Here is an 18,837-nt window from a genome sequence, read left to right on the forward strand (position 1 = left end):
AAGAAATGTAGGGGAATCAATTCATGTCATTACTTTTGTGAAAAAAAAAAAAAAAAAAAGGTACACCTTATGTTCTCAAGGGTATCAAAGAAATTAACCAAAGAATCACTTGATATGATCTGTATTTATCTAGAGAGAAAATATAACAAATTAAATAAAGAAAATCAAGTTCTTTTAGCCTCTATTTAATCTGTCCACATAAATTTTCAAAATTTGTAACGTCCAGTCTTATGAGATTTTTTTATCGATCCCTCAAAGAAATCATATGACAGTTGAATCATTCAAATTGCAACAACTCATCCACTACTTCGCTCTCCATGGAATTTATATTAAGTAATCAACTCATCAAGGCGACTACATGAATTAATTTAAAAAATCTGTCTGGAGAAGGCTGGCAGCCTATTCCATAACTCTCATCTCCCATTCTTCCTTTATTGCAATTTTCATTTTTCATATGCCTCATACTCTGCAACTGAGAACCTAAAAATAAATAAGAAAGAAAAACATAGAGAAAAGTGGGTATTTAAATCAGGATCGTGAAGTTAATAACATTTATCGGCTACTTCCCTGATCCAAATGGAGCTCGGGGTTTCTACAATTTTAGAAAAGACCATAAAAGTAGAAGCCCTAGACCTAAAGTAGATCGAGCTTTAATCGATGTAACTGATGAAGTAGTTGTACTGACCACCACATATCAAGCTTCCACCGCTGTGACATGCTTGATGAGCATGGCAACAACATCTGATGAAACCCTAGAAGCAGACTCTTTCAAGCTTTGAATCCTCAATGCAGTTTCTTCATCAAGCCGTTTTACATTTGACCCACTGCTCCCACTCGTCTATATAAATCAAAAGTGAAGTGAGACCTTGTCATTCTAAAACCTTTGGCAATGACAATATTTGTGCTGATACCTCAGAAATTTTCTTCTGGTGGGCAGCTTCCATATTGGAGTGGTAGAGTTTCACTTCCCTCTCAGCTTCTTCTTTAGCTTGTTTCAACCTCGTCAACTTTACTGAAACACATTGTTCAATCATAGCATCATTTCGGATTACGAGTACTGTAACTTTGGAAAGAGATATGTAAGGATTGGGGTTTTACAGTTTTTAGCACTGGAAATAATCTGTCGGGCCTCCTGCTCTGCAGTCAGTAGCATCTGGATGCCTCCTTGTCCTTTCATGGAATCCATGGAAAATATGCTACCTAAAATACAAGAATAAGCACTTTCCAATCACACATGTAGAGAAATATAAAATACAATTCAGTGAAGAATAAGCACTTTTCAATCCCATATATAGAGAAAAAATAAAAATAAAAATTCAGTGATTAATCTATAAGATAATTGTATGGATTTGGAAAAGAAATATATCACTGAATTGCTTCTGTATAATTCAGGATACATTTTTGAGAAATTTTAATCAGAAAGAAAAAGAAAACAGAAGTAGCATCATTTCATAAAATTCTGCCGAAGAAGATCATTCAATGTCTCAATTGCAGAATGACCCTGCAATTTGATGTAAATGGATCATTCTATTCCAATGCTTTCCAAATGATTCTAAAATACTTATCTCAAATGCGTTCCCCGACCTGGTGGATCTGAGAGATGAAAAAACAAAATGTTGCGACTCAAATCGATGTATTTAAGTGGGTCTTCCAAATTCCATATGCCAAATAAAAGACCCAATTCTTCAAATTGGATTGTGAATAATAAAAAATTTTAAAGGGAGGAAATTGAATTGAAAAAAAAAAAAAAAAACCAAGGAAATGCACCCCATACCTGTGTTTAATTTCTTCAAAGGGAGAAGGTTGCAGTTAGTTTTTCAAGGCAAAAATACTGAGGTAGAGGAGGATATTATTTGGCTCTGGTAGTATTGAGATAAAAATGGATCATTTGCCACCTGTTCACCGGCTTCCTTGGTGGGTAGTACTAATTGAATTAAAAGATTGTTACATTTAATTATTTATTTTACTTCATTTTTTTTGGGACTAGCCACCTCCTATATTCTTTTTACTACGATTTATTTATTTATTTTTTAGGTGGCACTAGAGATAGGATGTAAATTAATAAGTATTAAACATATTAATTGTTACGTCCCATCACTACATATAATATAAGCAAGTGGGACCACAGTAGTTATAACAAAATGTTTGGACTATTATTATGATTATGATCACCTTTAAAGAAGAGGACACCTAAATCATATTATATCTAATCCTTTACATCTTTTTGCATCCTTATTAATTTATAGCATGGTTTAGAAGACAAATCATAAGACCTAAGTTAGAATTGAAGAGAAACTCTTGAAAGTAGATTCAAAACATCTTCGTATCTTTAAAAATGACTTCAAATCATCTTTCAATCTGGAAAGTTTCTTTAGATTATCTTCAATTTCTTCAAAGTTTATTTGAAATATAAAAATTTTCAAAATTTTCTAACCTTTTCAAGCTTCATCTTCAAATCTACCCCAAAAAAAAAAAAAAAAAAAAAAAAAAAAATCCTCTCAATCAATGTTGTATAAATCAAGGTTTAAGTCACATTAAGGCCCAAGTTGCAATCAAACTTAGGTCAAATCAAAGCTCAATTCAAACCAAAACTTAAGTTATGTGAAGGCTCGAATCAATCCAAGATTCAAAACAAATGTCCAAGCTAAGTGCCTATAAAATCATATCATCAAAAATCTTTATTTGAGATTAAACTTCTTCAAGCTCTCATAAAAAAAAAAAATTAAGTAATAAAATGGAGATTGTACTTATAACATTCTCCAAATATATGAACTTTTAATTTAACTTCATAACTTTTGAAGAGAAATTTTACTTGTTACATGAGGAAAATCCATGGACTCTTTACTAGAGATTGTGCTCGCTTCACATTCCATATCACTACTACAAAAAATGTATTTAATGACGTTCATTTTCTTGACACTTGTAAAAAATGTCAAGGAATTGCATTAATCATGACACTTATAGAAATTTGGCTAACAAGGATGCTTCTTGAATAAATATATTAACGCTTACGAAATTTACCTAAATATTGGCGCTTTAAATAAGATGATGCTTTTTTGGAGTGTCATTGTCTACTAGAGTAAAATTTGCCAACCTTAACACTTGTAATAAATGTCATTATCTCTATGCCTATATATACACTTCTATTTTCCCAATCTCTCCCATCTCGCAAACCATTGATATCATAAATAAGAACTCTAGCCTTGCAATCTACCAACAACAGCCACAGCAAAGATGACCGACGAACTCAATGGCAACCAGTAGACACCCATCTGTAGCCTCATCGGGGACAACAACAACCAGTTAGAACGCTCCTTCTACTATCAAGTCGATAACCTCAATAAATATTATTGGCAAGTTGAATCTCTATGTTTACAGGGTATTGTGATGATTTTTCACTAGAAAACAACTACCACAGACAACCTTCATCACTGGAGAAATCTAGAACGAAGAGGCCCTAACCCTTTTTCATAGATGATCTCCAGTAGTGAGATGCCCTAACTGATTTGCCGCCACCAAGATATTGGGAACTCCTTCAAATAATCAACACAAGTAAATCCCTTTTCTAAAGGTAGAGCTTCTATAATTTTTTTTTTTTTCTGATGGTGTCACAGCCTTCGCAATTTCACACTCGTGAAATCAAAGTCTCTATTGCTTGGTTCTTTTACTTTATCCTTTTCATTTCTTTATTCTTTTGTGGTTTTGTGTTAATGTTTTCATTTATTGTTAAGAAATTCAAGTAAAATCAGGAAGATATAATTTGGAATTGCAATCTTCCCAATTCAACCCCAATCCCCTATTTTGGTTGTATTTGAGGCTCCATTACTATTATTATTATTATTATTTTGAAAAAAAAAAAATTCAACTTTAGTGTTTTGTTGAGTAGTAGATGACATTTATCTTGCTATGACTTTTAATAATTTCTGGGGGGCAAGCAGAAACCTATTCTTAAGAGCAACCATTTTCTTGACCATCAGATTAAACACTTGTCTCTGCAAATCGACAACATTCCTGATTGCTGTCAGGTCCCAATTTTTTTTTCTTCTTTCTACTCCTCCACTGTTTGAAGATTGGTCGCATCTAACCCCGATATATGTATCTATATGTGCTATATCATTATTTTTAATTTATTTTTATTTCTTATTTTCTGGTTTATATTCCATGTTTATTTCCGATGCTAATGCCAAGTAGTCTAGTCGGTACATGTTGGGCATTTTGTTATTCACTTCTATTGCCAACTGTGTATAATCACTAGAAAGAGTATCTTTTGGAGATGTGTTGGTTATCTATGGCCAAAATGTCAATGACAGAAAATCTCAACTAGGCTTTCTAGGTGAGACCTTTTAAGTCTAATTCTCTAGTAATTCACTAGCAATCATGAACTTAACTTCAAATAAGGTTATTTCTCCTCAATGATGCATTTTTGGTCTATTTTTGCATGCAATAGGACTATTTTAGGGAACTTCCCCTCTCTAAATAATGTGGGAGAAGGTTAAATCCAAGTGAAAAGAAATGAAGAAAGATGAGGTTTTGAAACACATGCATAGACAAACGTACAGTAACAAGTGAATTTTTATTTTTTATTTTTTATTTTTATGAAAAACATGACCAATAATACTTCCTCACATGCACGAAAGGCATGGAAAATCAAGAAATCTGTGCATTAGCATTGGTGATTTTGGACTTGGATTGATTTGTGGTATAGACAATATAAGGTAACTGAAAATTCTAGTTGAAGCACAATTCCAACGACACTTGAATGTCGAGCAGCCTTACGTGGTGGACTGAATTTTTTTTTTTTTGTTTTATCCTATAGTTTCCTAGATTAACTACATAACATTCATATGTTTCAATTAAGTTTATTGTTTTCAAATGTATTTATCTATATGCATAATTTATAATTTAATATTTTCTTTTCTTTTTTCTTTTATCATTTGAAACTTGGATGGGGGAATACATATGAAACTTGGGTACTGTGCACAGTTAGATTTTTAATGAGAAATTGAAAAAGAAAACGTGTTGCTATGTAAGTTTTTCCTTTTTTCTCTTTTTATACATTAATAACCTTAGCTATGAAAATGCTATATATGCTTTATTCATAAAATAATGGAGCAAATATAACAAAATAATAGCAAAGATAAATTACAGCATAAGAAATGCTCATTAATCTAACTTAATTTAAGACAACAAATGAATTAAATTTGACTTTTTTTATAAGTATATTAATTTCAATTAATGAACATGCACAAATAAATTGCTTTAAAGGTGTTAACTATATAGATTATTCTTATTAATTATATATCCAACTTAATCTATATCTTTTCTTCTTTCTTTTATTAACTATCTCCAATTCTTCTAAGGGAGAATTATGTTTTAGGGGTAGATGAGCCTCCAAATTAACAAAAGGTCCGTGTAACTCTTCAAATTGAGCCCAAGACTCAATGAAAGTATGGAAATTGAGTTGAAGGATATTATCCTTCAGTATTTCCAAAAATGCCCTTTGTTGATTTTGAGAAAAAATTAATATTTTTGAAAAATACTTTTATTTAATTTAATATTTTTTAAAAATATTTTTTATTTAATTTAATATTTTTAAAAAATACTTTTATGTAATTTAATATTTTTTAAAAATACTTTTATTTAATTTAATATTTTTTAAAATAGTTTTATTTAATTTAATATTTTTGAAAAAAAGTTATTTAATTTAATATTTTTGAAAAAAAAATTTAATTTAATATTTTTGAAAACCACTTTTATTTAATTTAGTATTTTTGAAAAAAAAATTATTGAGAAAAAATTATTTAACTTAATTTTATAAAATATTTTATATGTGTTCTTAAAGGGTATATTTGTCCGTTACTATTTCATATCCTTCAACTCAATTTGAAGAGTTATATGGACCTTTTGTTAATTTGGGGGCCCATCTACCCCTAAAACATAATTCTCCCTTCTTCCTTCTAATATGAAAATTATTATGATTTTTATTATTAGTAGTAGTAAAATTTAATTACTATATATTAAATTTTGGATTGTTATTTCTTATAACACATTCACTTTTTCTAAAATCACTAAAACCTTGTTGCTTTTACATTTTTAAATGGTAAGTATATTTAAGTCAATAAATCAGAAACAATTATACTTACAAATTTATTGTAGACATTTCTTGTGATTTTGTTGTGGATTAAATGTGGGCTAGCACACTGTAGAGAATAATTTTAACTTTAAGTCCAATTGTTGAATTCCTAAAGGTTGGGGCGAATGCTTAGAATGTTAGCAATTTCTTTCACATCTTAGCTTTTGAATTTGGCAAAATTTGGCGGTTAACCAATGGCTTGGAAGAGGAGAGCTGTTGGAGGCCACATAAGCACGAACTTCATGGAGAAGTACTTTCAAAGCTTGCTTATTTTGTGGTCTAATGTGTCGCACTGCTCTGAATACAAAACCTCTCTGTTTTTTGTTAGTGTTGTCTCATGTGTCATGATAATTTTGATTGTATTTATTTCCTCCTAGATATTTTGATTCAATGTTCTAATTTGTAAGAGATGGGACTTGAACTATCCCTAATAAATTCTTGCCCTAAAATTTTTCAATCATCTTGTAGTCAGATTTTGTTTCCATACATTACTTTTTGATTCCTAATAAATTACTTTTTGCTACACACTCACAGTAAAACATTATATTATTGTTATCCTCCTTTTCTTAGCTTTGGATTAATATAAATTTCATAATAATCTTTTAGAACAAGAAACAAACTTTAGAAATATTGAGAAATAAAAATGATTTAAAGGGTGTTATATTGTTAAATAAAAATGATTTTATTTTTCTTTCTTTATAGGTAGATTATTAGTTATTTTAAATTCTAAAATATTGAGAAAAAAAAAGTAGGGCAACAAAATGACACACAATAGTCAATGAGGATGATGGAAGAGAATTAATGAAGAAGCAGCGGGAAAAAAACAAGGGTGTCAGCTCATTGTATTTAATTTAATTATTTTTTTAGGTAACATACTCTTAATCCGAATTTGAATCTTTTGTTGTTGCTCTTCTTTAAATGACAATGTACCCACTTTTCTCTCTTTCTAACTCCATGCCTTTTCTCTCTCTAAAAATGCAGAATCATAAATATATATTGGGCTGTTAGAAAATTGGTTATGCCATGATTAATTGATTTTAGTAATGCATTTTCAGTTTTATTTTTTTCTATGTGTGGGATATTGAATAAAATATATAATTTCACTTCTTAAGGACATTGAAAGTTTTATAGTACTGTTTCTTTTTGGGCTTTGTTCCTTTCCATCTTTCTCCTTTTTCATGCATGTTGCAAATAATGTTGTTAATTTGGGCATGTAATAAGTGAATGATAAAATTGTGTGTGAAGTCATAGATTATGTCAAATTTTTTGCCAAGTTATTCCAGAAGCTGTTTTAGAAGCTGAAGAATTAACAATAGAGCAAATCGATCTTGATGTTGTTATTCTGAGCAAGGTGAGTGCTTTTAAATTTCGTGTGGTCATGTGAAAAAAGTTGCAATATGGCTTGAATTGGGCTCTTTCATTGGCCATGGGTTATGTCATTTGGTTGAACCTGTGTCAAGAATTATGTGGATTTTTGGAAATTAAAAATTATTTCTATTTTAAGTGGAGTCTTGTACTCCTTGAAAGAATTGACTCTTCTAAACTATTTCATAAAGCAATGCCTTTTTTATTTTGTTGCTTTTTTGTTTTTTGTTTTTTTAGGTTTTTTCTTTCTTGAAAACATGATTCAAACTTGTTCATGAATTTGGAAGTATAATTGGATACTTTGTATAAAAAAAAATGATTACTTAAATATCTAAATATGGTAGTTGATGAGAAGACAAGTCTTTTGTATGTAATCTTTATTTTCTATAATAGAAGTAAAAAAATATTCTCCTTTATTTTGATAATAAATATTATGCACTACTTTTATAAAGTAGAAAATTGTTTAATATTTCTATAAATGTAGCATATTTTTTAATTTTTTATTATTAAATAATATAACAAATTTTAGTAGGTGGATCAGTCTTGGAATTTCAACCATGTGTTATAGGATATTTGCAATTTTTCTTTTAGTTAAAATTACATGGAAGATATAGTTTACTATTTGTCCTATGGCTTTGAAGTTCCAATGAAGAAACATCTATACTTTTCATTGGATTTTTTAATGTGTATGTGAATACTATGTGTTTATTTATTTATTTATCTGTATGTGTAAACACCTATGGCTTTGTGAATACTATGTGTTCATCATTAGAAGATGTTTATCTACTATTAAGTTGTAGATATTTTTCTCTACATTTTTTTATACATGCCAATTTATTTATTATTAAGTTGTGGAATTCATATAGTTGTTGCTAGTCTTGATAGTGATAAATAAGATGAATGATATGTATGATACAATTGGCTACTATTTTGGATGCAATGTTGCAATGCATATCAGATGGTAGGAAATGTTAATTCTTTTAACTTAACAAAAAACTTAGTTGATAAAGTATCATGGTGTGAACCTTATTTATTTTATGTTACACCCTATTCCCAAACCTTCCTTTGTCAATGTTGCGCATTCGATGAGGTCTATTACTATTAGATGATGCCTAATTAAATATTTTAATGGACTATTGATATTGATATTCTCTTGTCCCAAACTTGGTTTGTTTTTCTATTTTCTTTTGGGCTATACTAAAGATTTAATGGATTGTTGATGTTCTCTTGTGCCCATTTTTTATTAATCTCTTGCTTTGTGTTTTAACTATTGATAGTAATTTTGTTGTAATTATTGTTAGGGTCACATATGTCAATTGGTATACACATTTGTTTTCCTATTATATTTTCATTTTCATTTATTTCTCTCTATTTCTAAAAGTATTCACTTATATATCTTTTTCTGAAATTGTAATTGATTTTAGTTTTTTGTGCATGTAAGTCATCTTTTTGGGAAATTAACCTTGTAGTTGGATAAGCTAGCATGAAGGAGTATGTTGAAAACCAAAGCACAATTGGGTTGCATGTAAAGAAATGGGTTTGTAAAGAAAAAATGGACTATGTTAAGGGACTAAACATTAAAGTTGTGACTTTTTTTTTGTTATTTTAATATATTTTAGCTTTTTTTGTGTTTCTTATTTATGAAATACAAGTTCTCTATTTGTGATTAAATACTGCAATTTGGAAATGTATTACCAGGTGAAAAATTAGGTGCAACAACTAATTTCATTGGTATATAATTTTTTTTTCTTATATGTATACATTATTTCAATAGCAGGTGAAAAATTAGGTGCAACAATTATTAAATTAAAACTAAATTTAAAATTAAACAATTATCTTCCTTGATGCTTTTACTAAGTGTTAAGGAATGAGAGTAACCACAAGTAACATTTATATAACCCAATAATGACACTAATAAATGTGTCAAGGTAGTGTGAACAACTAACAATGACACTTTTTTAAGTGTCAAGGTTCTCTTCAATGGCGCTTTCTAGAAGTGTCCTTATAGTTCGATATTTGAAACTGCTAAACAATGACACTTATAGAAAGTGTCAAGGTTTCTTCTACTCAACAATGGCGCTTATAAAAGTGTCAATGTAGTTTGATATAACTAATGATGACACTTTTTAAGCATCAAGGTTCTCTTTAATGGCGCTTTCTAGAAGCATCATTGTAGGCAAATACTTATTATGACAGGCTAGTAGATGACGCTTTGGGGAAGCGCCATTGAATATATTTCTTGACACTTAAAAAACGTCATGGTTAACTTTTTTTCTTATAGTATATTCTCATTCTCATAAAAGAAGATAAATGTACGCGTTTAAGGAGGTATTTGTCATTATTTATTTTTTGTGCACGTACCTACCAAATTAGAGAGATATCAACCCACCAAAATAATATCAGCATAGTAGGGGCTTGAAATTTTAAATTTGAAAGTGGATTGGACATGTGGGCGCGACTCTTACGTGGATCTAACCTCCAAAGACGTGTTCTACATTCGTTTCTTTCCATAACCACACCCATTTGTCTCCTAAATCACTAACCCTTAATTTCCCAAATGTGTTATCCCTCCGTAGCCAGCCTCTGGCGCCATTGATTTGATCTCTTGAGTCGCAATTTACTTTCTCCCTTTCTCGAAAAACTCCTCGTTTCTCCCTCTACACCCTTCATCTTTAGGAGGATTCACTGCTTCGTTGGACATTCAAAGAACAGCCAGACCTGGTATTCTCACAATCTTTCCCCCCCCCCTTTTTTTTTTTTTCCAAATATATTTTTCTTTCGGCTTTAGAGGTTTCGATATCATGATTTTGTTGATGTTGGCTTTTTTTTTTATCCATTATGTAGTGGAATTTTCTATATTTCATGCTTCAATTCATTTCCATTTTTGCATGATTGCTTTCTTTGATATATTTCATCATCTAGATTTGATTGATCTTGATAGCTTGAAGTTCTTAACCTTTCACAAGATTTGAGTTCTTTTATTTTTGGTAAATTTGGTTTTAACTGGATTTCATTTTTTATTTTTTATTTTTAAGTGGGTTTGTTTTTAATGTGCTTAATTTTCTTTGATTTTCTTCAACATGCAATTTGCAAATATCATTGTTTAGGAACATAGTGTTGAGATATTAGGAATGCTTTCCTTATATCATTATTTCCTTATATCATTTAGTGTTGAGATATTAGGAATATTTAGATATTAGGAAAGTTGAGATATTATGAATATTGATATATTAGGAATATTGAGATACTAGGAATATTGAGATATTAGGAAAGTTGAGATATTAGGATATTAGTTGTTATTTCCTTATATCATTCTTTCCTTGTATCATTCTTTCCCATTCTTAGAATGGTGATTACCCTCTATATATACTCTGTACATGAACGAATGAAAGTATGAATGAAAAAACTACAATTTATCAATTTGAAGATGGTATCAGAGCCATGGAACTGAAATCCTGGATATTTTGTCGCTATGGTAGTCCGACAGCGATCAACCATCCTAAGACAAGCCCTAATATTGATAAGTCAACCTTCAAATGCACTCACTACAATAAGACTGGTCCCACCAGTCTGGATATCCCACAATTTCAAAGCAGCTACTCTTGGTATGACCAGGAAAACAATAAGGAACCGAGGGTTTGAACCATGGACCTTTAGATCATGTTTAGGCTATCAACACTTTGTTGTTAATTATAATAATCGTGATCAACGGAAGAAGGATTCCAATAAAACCTCGACTGCAACTGTTGCCGAAATAAAAACAGAGGCTAATGTTGCTGAGAAAGCCTCTGCATTGGTAGCCGCTACTAATCATGGTGGTAAGTTTTTAAATACTTTTACACCTGTTATTAATAGTGCATGGATAATTGATTCTGGTGCTACAGATCATATGACTTTTGATTCTAGACAGGTTTCACCCCTTAGACCTTCCTCACAAAAAATTGTTTCCACAGCCAATGGTAACACAACCCCAGTCATTGGGGAAGGATCCTTAACTCTTACTGATACTTTGAATTTGGATTATGTTTTAGTTGTTCCATCTTTAGATTACAATCTTTTGTCAGTTTCTTAAATCACTGCAGCCTTATCTTGTATTGTCATTTTTTGGCCTGAATTTTGTGTGATTAAGGACATCCAAACAAGACAGACGATTGGTTGTGGTATTAAACGGGGAAAACTCTATTACTTGGACTTGCAGTCAAAGGATTCAAATAAGTTGCAACAAGCCTTGATGGCAGATGGATCTGAGGGGGAGAAGAAAAAGTCTGAAATTTGGTTGTGGCATCGACGTCTGGGACATGCTTCCTTTGGTTATTTAAAAAAATTGTTTCCTAGTTTGTTTGCAAAGAGTGATATTTCTGGTTTCCGTTGTGATATTTGTGAATTGGCTAAAAGCCATCGTGTTTCGTTTCCGTTAATTTTGAATAAAAGTTCGTTTCCTTTTATGGTTATACATTCTGATGTTTGGGGCCCGTCCAAAGTCCCAACTTTGAGTGGCTCATGTTGGTTTGTTACTTTTATTGATGATTGTACCAGAATGACATGGTTATGCTTGATGAAGACCAAAGATGAAGTGAACTTGTTGTTTCAAAAATTTCATAAAATGATTGAAACTCAGTACAATGCAAAGGTTCGGGTTCTGCGTAGTGATAATGGTGGAGAATATCAAAGTTCTGATCTTCAAAAGTATTTGGAAGGACATGGCATCATTCATCAGACTACTTGTTCCAATACACCCCAGCAAAATGGAGTCGCTGAACGAAAAAATCGACACTTGTTAGAGGTTGTTCGTGCTTCCTTGATAGCAGCAAAAACACCGATATCTTATTGGGGAGAAGCAATCACATTTGCCGCATACTTGATCAATCGGGTACCTTCTAGCTCAATTAACTTTCAAACACCTCTCCAAACTCTTACTAATGCCGTAGTTGCCCCAACCGTCCCAAATCTACCTCCTCGTGTTTTTGGTTGCGTGGCATTTGTGCATCTACACAAGCACCAACGCACCAAGTTAACTTCCCATGCATTGCAATGTGTGTTTGTTGGATATGCATTGCACAAAAAGGGATATCGATGTTACCATCCTCCAACTCGACAAATGTATATTACAATGGATGTGGTGTTTCATGAAGATTCAATGTATTTTTCATCTGAGTCTGAACTTCAGGGGGGGTACCATAAGGAAATTCAGACTCTCGATTATGATTATCATATCTCTGAGGAAGATGAATCTGGACAATCTGAACTAGTGAACCAGGAAGTGGGTGAGTTGGATATGAGTGGTCAACAATTTGGGTCCGAAGATGTCTTCACTGAAATACCAAACCAATCGTCGTCTGTTGAGGGTGTTCTTAATCTGGAACCTGATCCATTCATGAAACGGTTACTACATCGTCATAATAGAGGTATTCCTAAACCCACATATGAACCTGAATTGTCTACTAAAGTCAAATATCCCATGAGCAACTATGTGTCTACCCATCGTTTGTCTGAATCAAATAAGTCATTTGTAAATCAATTATCTACTGTAGCTATTCCTAACAGTGTGCAGGAAGCCTTAGCTGATCCAAGGTGGAAAGCAGCCATGAATGAAGAGATGAAATCATTGTAGAAGAATGAAACATGGGAACTGGTAGAATGTCCACCAGGAAAGAAGCCAGTTGGGTGTCGTTGGATCTATACTGTGAAGTACAAGGCAGATGGTAGTATTGAACGATTTAAAGCAAGACTGGTAGCAAAAGGGTACACTTAAACTTATGGAATTGACTACACAGAGACATTTGCACCTGTAGCTAAGATCAACACAATTCGAGTATTACTGTCTTTAGCTGCAAACCTAGATTGGCCATTACAACAATTTGATGTGAAAAATGCCTTTTTGCATGGCGAGTTATCTGAAGAAGTATATATGGATCTTCCACCAGGATGCATGGTGTCAGAAAAGCAATGTCAGAAGGTGTGCAAATTGAAGAAGTCATTGTATGGGTTGAAGCAATCCCCGAGAGCTTGGTTTGGAAGGTTCATAAAGTCAATGAGAGTTTTTGGCTATCGTTAAAGTAATTCAGATCACACTTTGTTCCTAAAAAAGCAACATGGTAAGATCACGGCACTCATCGTATATGTAGATGACATGGTAGTTACAGGAAATGATCCTGAAGAAAGAAAAGCTCTACAAAATTATCTATCTAGAGAATTCGAAATGAAAGATCTAGGTCCTCTGAAATACTTTCTTGGGATTGAAGTTTCTCGATCAAGTGAAGGAATTTTTCTGTCTCAAAGAAAGTATGCCTTAGATCTTTTACAGGAGACTGGAATGTCGGGATGTCAACCTGTTAATACACCAATAGAAGAAGGTCTAAAATTGTGTGTTGAGCCTAATCAAGTATCAACCGATAAGGGAAGATACCAGAGACTTGTGGGGAGATTAATGTACTTAGCTCATACAAGACCAGATCTTGCTTATGCATTGAGTGTAGTGAGTCAATACATGCATAATCCTGGAGAACAACATATGAATGCAGTCATGCGTATTTTGAGGTATTGAAGAATGCTCCTGGGAAGGGAATTTTGTTCGCTAAAAATGTTGATCATCAGAGTATAGAAGTATATACTGATGCTGATTGGGCCGGTGCAGTGGATGATAGGCGATCTACATCTGGTTACTTTACCTTTGTAGGTGGTAATCTTGTGACATGGAAAAGTAAGAAACAGAATGTCGTCGCTCGTTCAAGTGCAGAAGCGGAATTTAGAGGTATGGCTCTAGGACTTTGTGAGGCATTATGGCTAAGACTCCTCTTACAGGATTTAGGTTACCTATCTAGGCAACCAATCCGATTATTTTGTGACAATAAAGCCGCATGTGATATTGCTCATAATCCAGTACAACATGATCGTACAAAGCATGTCGAGGTGGATAGATTCTTCATTAAGGAAAAGTTGGATGATAAGATTGTGGAATTGCCTAAGATTCGATCAGAAGATCAATTGGCCGATATCCTTACCAAAGCTGTCTCAAGTCAAGTGTTCTAAAAAATTTTAGACAAGTTGGGCATGTGTGACATCTATGCACCAACTTGAGGGGGAGTGTTGAGATATTAGGAATGCTTTCCTTATATCATTATTTCCTTATATCATTTAGTGTTGAGATATTAGGAATATTTAGATATTAGGAAAGTTGAGATATTATGAATATTGATATATTAGGAATATTGAGATACTAGGAATATTGAGATATTAGGAAAGTTGAGATATTAGGATATTAGTTGTTATTTCCTTATATCATTCTTTCCTTGTATCATTCTTTCCCATTCTTAGAATGGTGATTACCCTCTATATATACTCTGTACATGAACGAATGAAAGTATGAATGAAAAAACTACAATTTATCAATTTGAAGACATAGGGCCTGACATATCTCTAAAATTGTTTTTCTTTTTTTCTTATAATTTCTTTTTGTGTGATGTACCTGTGGTGAATAGAAAAGGGAATGGGCTAGGTCCATGCATCTTGGCATAACCTAGATCATATTTGAGGTGGGACAATGTAGCAGCAAGATTCCAGTTTTTTTAATAGATGGGGATGAAGTCCAGACCCTAAGTTGCCTTGGGTTTGGTTTGGTGGTGGGAAAGTGTTATCCTACAAAGGCAGAACCGGAATAAGGGAAACCCCAAGACTTGCCCCCATATTCCTTGGTGAAGCCTAGCCTCTTGGGAGGCATTCTTTAAATGTGATGACTCAGTTTAAGAAATAAGGGTAAGAGATTTAAACATAGATGTACTTGATCTTCCCAAAATATTCCTTGGAAAGTGTTTACTATTTCTTCTTTTTAGTTTTTAAGGAAGTTCAGACTAATTGAAAGTAGCCTTAAAATGAACTCTTAATTTGGAAATAGGACTTTTTTAAATGGTATTCTAAAACTTACATATTGATTATGAAGAAATGCATATCAATCAAGCAAGAAGTTTCATCTTTGATTAATTGAGTATTTGGGTTTTGTTGAAGATATAATAACAAATTCACTAGTCAAGACTAAGCTTTGATTAATCAAAAGCTCAAATTGACTATTTTTACCTTTATTTCCTAAATCCAAAAAATTATTCTTAAAATAAAGTTTGAAAGTTCTCTATATGTCTTGGACCTTATAAATTTTAGTAGATTTTCCAAAGCAAAATCCTAAGGTTTCCAAGTGACATGCCTATCTAATGTGCTTGGGACAACTATTTGCTATATCTTCCATTTGGATATATATGACTAAGTCCTTTAACCTTTGAGAGGGTTAGGGAGATGGATGTGTCATTTTCTCAACCTTTTTTACACATTGTTTGATACAAGATTTGATGTTACGATTTTGATATATATTCAAAAGTCCCTACAATATGACAATGAAATGAAATTATGGTTGTTGATAAAATTTTCATTTCAAAAATTGACTCTTCTTTGTGTTAGTGTTTTAGGTGATAATTCTCTCATGAATAGCATCTTGTCTAGAAACACTAAGGATAAGAACATGTCACCTTCATCTAGAGGTATGGGCTTTTTTCCTTTCAAATTCTACTTCTAGAAATGATGAGACATTTATTATTTTTTATTCATGAACTTGCTAAGATCCTCTAAAAATGTGTGGATTGCAACTTGAATTTCTAACTCTAATATCTAGTCTACATTTATCTTTGGGGTTGTAACGCACTAGAGGAAATATGTACTTTGCTAGAAGATGATATTAGTGTTTCTGGGCTAGATGACTTACTTGAATTGTTACTTGGAAGAAGGACCTTACCAAGTTGAGTCTATTGTGATTTCTTCTTCAATGCATAAGAAAAATTTATATTTCATAATTCATTACTCTTTGCATTTGATAAGGTGGTATGTTTTCCCTTTTAGTGTAAGGAACAAGTAGTTGAATAAGACAATTTAATTCATGCTATAGAAGTATGATGTAAAAGGAGTATAATGATACTAGTATAACAAGATAAAAGACATAATCATTTGTTCATCAAAAAGAGGTATGGCGACAAAAGCAATTATGTCAATCATCCTAAGAAATTAAGTAATTCCTTCAATATGGTGATGCTACAAATCACTGTTATCCTAAATAAGATAAAACATATATTTTTTTTTATTGTTTAGGTTTGTTTTTTTGGGAAGTACAATAGCTTGAGCGGAGTCGGAAAAAGGTACGTATTTTACATTTAATTTTATTAGCATATACTAAAATTATAGAAATGCCAATTTTTTTTTTTACTAAGTTTTATTTCTTATATTTACTAGCTTGTAAGACATTTTTACTTGGACTAATCCAACTAACTCATTGATCTACTTACAATTATTATTATTATTATTATTATTATTATTTTGGGGATGGGGAGGGGGTTGGGGAACAATTTCTTTATAGCATCATTAATTTGACCATGTATTTCATTTGCATTAGCTAGGTTCTAATATTTCCCAAAGATAGTCTAAATATCCCACACAACGTACCAAATAGCAAGTGAGTGTTAACTTGTTAATTAACATAGCATACTAATATAACTTGTTGATTAACGGTAAATGGACTTGGGTTACCAAAAGGATTTATTTTTAACAAGGTTCAAGTGTGGCAACCCTAACCTTGAGAATGGGCTACAGAGGTAATTGGCTCACATGAGACTGAGACCAATTGTGTAGCCACTAGCTCAACATCAAATATTTAATAAAATATGACAAATAATGGAAAGAAAGTTTAGAAAACAACAAAAAAGTTCCAAACTAATGAAAACAAAAAGACTAAGAGATTAAGCCTTATGGATTTAATACAACCCAAGTTTTAAATTATGTCTAGTAAAAGAAAAGACAAATGGATTCCATGTCTAGAAGCAAAGACACAATAGTTTTAGGCGCTTGTTATGGTACTGCTCATCCTCAACTTAGCTTCCTAAAAGCTAGGTTTTGCTTGAGAAAAGAAAAATTACAACGATAGAGGAAACATGAGTACATGTATGATTGGAAGTGTTAGGATAGTCATGGCATGCTAATATTTCATAAATCAAAATTAAGAATTAATTGCATCATGTTGATCTCTAAACATCATTTCTAACCCTACATCTTGATAAAAATTAAATTAGTTGAATATATCTCATGTTTCCCTAAGTTATTAGTTATCTAGAACGTAGGGAAGAGATCACTTATATAGCAAATAAGTATAAAAGCATTCACATGATAAGAGTACGCACATAAAACTCATAGTAAGGGTTTCCACGCAACTCACAATTATTTGAATACTCCCCTAAATATAGTTCAAGCACAAAATCAAAATAGGGTAGAAAGAAGGAATTGACTAAACTATAGTAAGGAAAATTGGACCCTAAATAGAAGCCTTATGTCCTTAGGATTGTTAAAATGTCCAAAGAAAATTAAAACTTTCAATTTTAAAACTAGGAACTTTGCTTTTGAAACATATGTTGTTTGGGTTTTTGGAAAAACAAATTTTTATAAAAACAAAATCTTTCTTTTTATTTGAATCTGATGTAGAACAAAAGTTTTAAATTCTCTTCCTATGACCTACATGAAGAAAAACAACCAAGAAAGCTCAACTCAAATAAATATCTAAACAACTATTTAGATGTTACCTTATGGTCTTTGAATATGATGAAGATTTGTAGCACACTTTGAACTTCAATCTCTCATGATCTATGAAATGTTTCAACTAAAGATGTAAGCGAAAACCAATAAAATTGATCCAAACCAACCAAAATTGAGCAAATTGGTTTGGTTTAAAAAAACCATTAAGATCAGTTCGATTTGTGAATTTTAAAAATTGACTTAATTGATTTGATTTTTTATTTTATTGCCTCCAAATGGATAAAAGCTAAACCAATTGGATTTAAAATCTAAATTAATTTGAATCCAATAGATCATTTAACTAAACCAAACCAACATTAAACAATCTTTGTTGACTCAATTTTTCATCACTAAAAAGTTGGTTTTGTTTTGATTCAAATAAAAACAACCATGTTGGTTTTGATAAATTCTTTTCCAAACCTCATTCAAATCACATCTTTTTATACCCCTAGTTTCAACTCCAAATTTTTTTAAACAATGTGCATTCTTCAAGATCTTAGTGCACTAGGGGATGTTAATTAGTTCTCCTCAATTATTCAATACAAGAGAACTAAGGTTTTCTTGAAAGGCTTTTGCAATTCCATGAGTGCATAAAAAAGCACTTAGGATGCTAGGGTTTATGAAAAGATAGGAGGTAGAGAGATTTCCAAAATCTTCAAATTGTCTTCCACTATTCTCTTATATAGAGAATAGAAGAGAAACTCATTAGCTCATGTCTTACATTAGATAGACTTATCCTCAAA

At 31.7% G+C, this 18,837-nt stretch overlaps 1 protein-coding gene across 5 annotated transcripts; it reads right to left on the bottom strand.

The window, feature by feature from the left end:
- Positions 1-305: 305 nt before the first annotated feature.
- On the bottom strand, positions 306-1,839 carry LOC117907671 (V-type proton ATPase subunit G1-like). 5 transcript variants are annotated; one of them, XR_004650030.1, is made up of 6 exons: positions 1,775-1,807; positions 1,585-1,647; positions 1,099-1,200; positions 912-1,012; positions 634-838; positions 306-480 (listed from the first exon to the last, which is right to left on the bottom strand). XR_004650030.1 is itself a non-coding variant. In XM_034821292.1 (6 exons), exons 3-5 carry the CDS (start codon positions 1,184-1,186, stop codon positions 695-697), a joined length of 333 nt encoding a protein of 110 aa, XP_034677183.1. In that variant the 5' UTR covers positions 1,187-1,200; positions 1,585-1,647; positions 1,775-1,807; the 3' UTR covers positions 306-480; positions 686-694. The 5 variants fall into 5 exon arrangements, 4 of the variants coding, with proteins under 4 accessions (XP_034677183.1, XP_034677182.1, XP_034677185.1 ...); XM_034821292.1 differs by having other exon boundaries at positions 686-838; XM_034821291.1 differs by lacking the exon at positions 306-480 and having other exon boundaries at positions 509-838.
- Between the last annotated feature and the right edge of the window lie 16,998 nt (positions 1,840-18,837).

The sequence above is a fragment of the Vitis riparia genome, chromosome 18 (assembly GCF_004353265.1).
Source record: "Vitis riparia cultivar Riparia Gloire de Montpellier isolate 1030 chromosome 18, EGFV_Vit.rip_1.0, whole genome shotgun sequence".
Taxonomy (NCBI): Eukaryota; Viridiplantae; Streptophyta; class Magnoliopsida; order Vitales; family Vitaceae; genus Vitis; species Vitis riparia.

Excerpts from the sequence above, each read along its gene's own strand:
- LOC117907671 (XM_034821292.1), bottom strand. The coding sequence starts at position 1,186 with ATGGATTCCATGAAAGGACAAGGAGGCATCCAGATGCTACTGACTGCA. Across the intron at positions 1,013-1,098 it reads TATTTCCAGTGCTAAAAACT|TAAAGTTGACGAGGTTGAAA; the intron begins GTAAAACCCCAA and ends AATGTGTTTCAG. Across the intron at positions 839-911 it reads ACCAGAAGAAAATTTCTGAG|ACGAGTGGGAGCAGTGGGTC; the intron begins GTATCAGCACAA and ends TGATTTATATAG.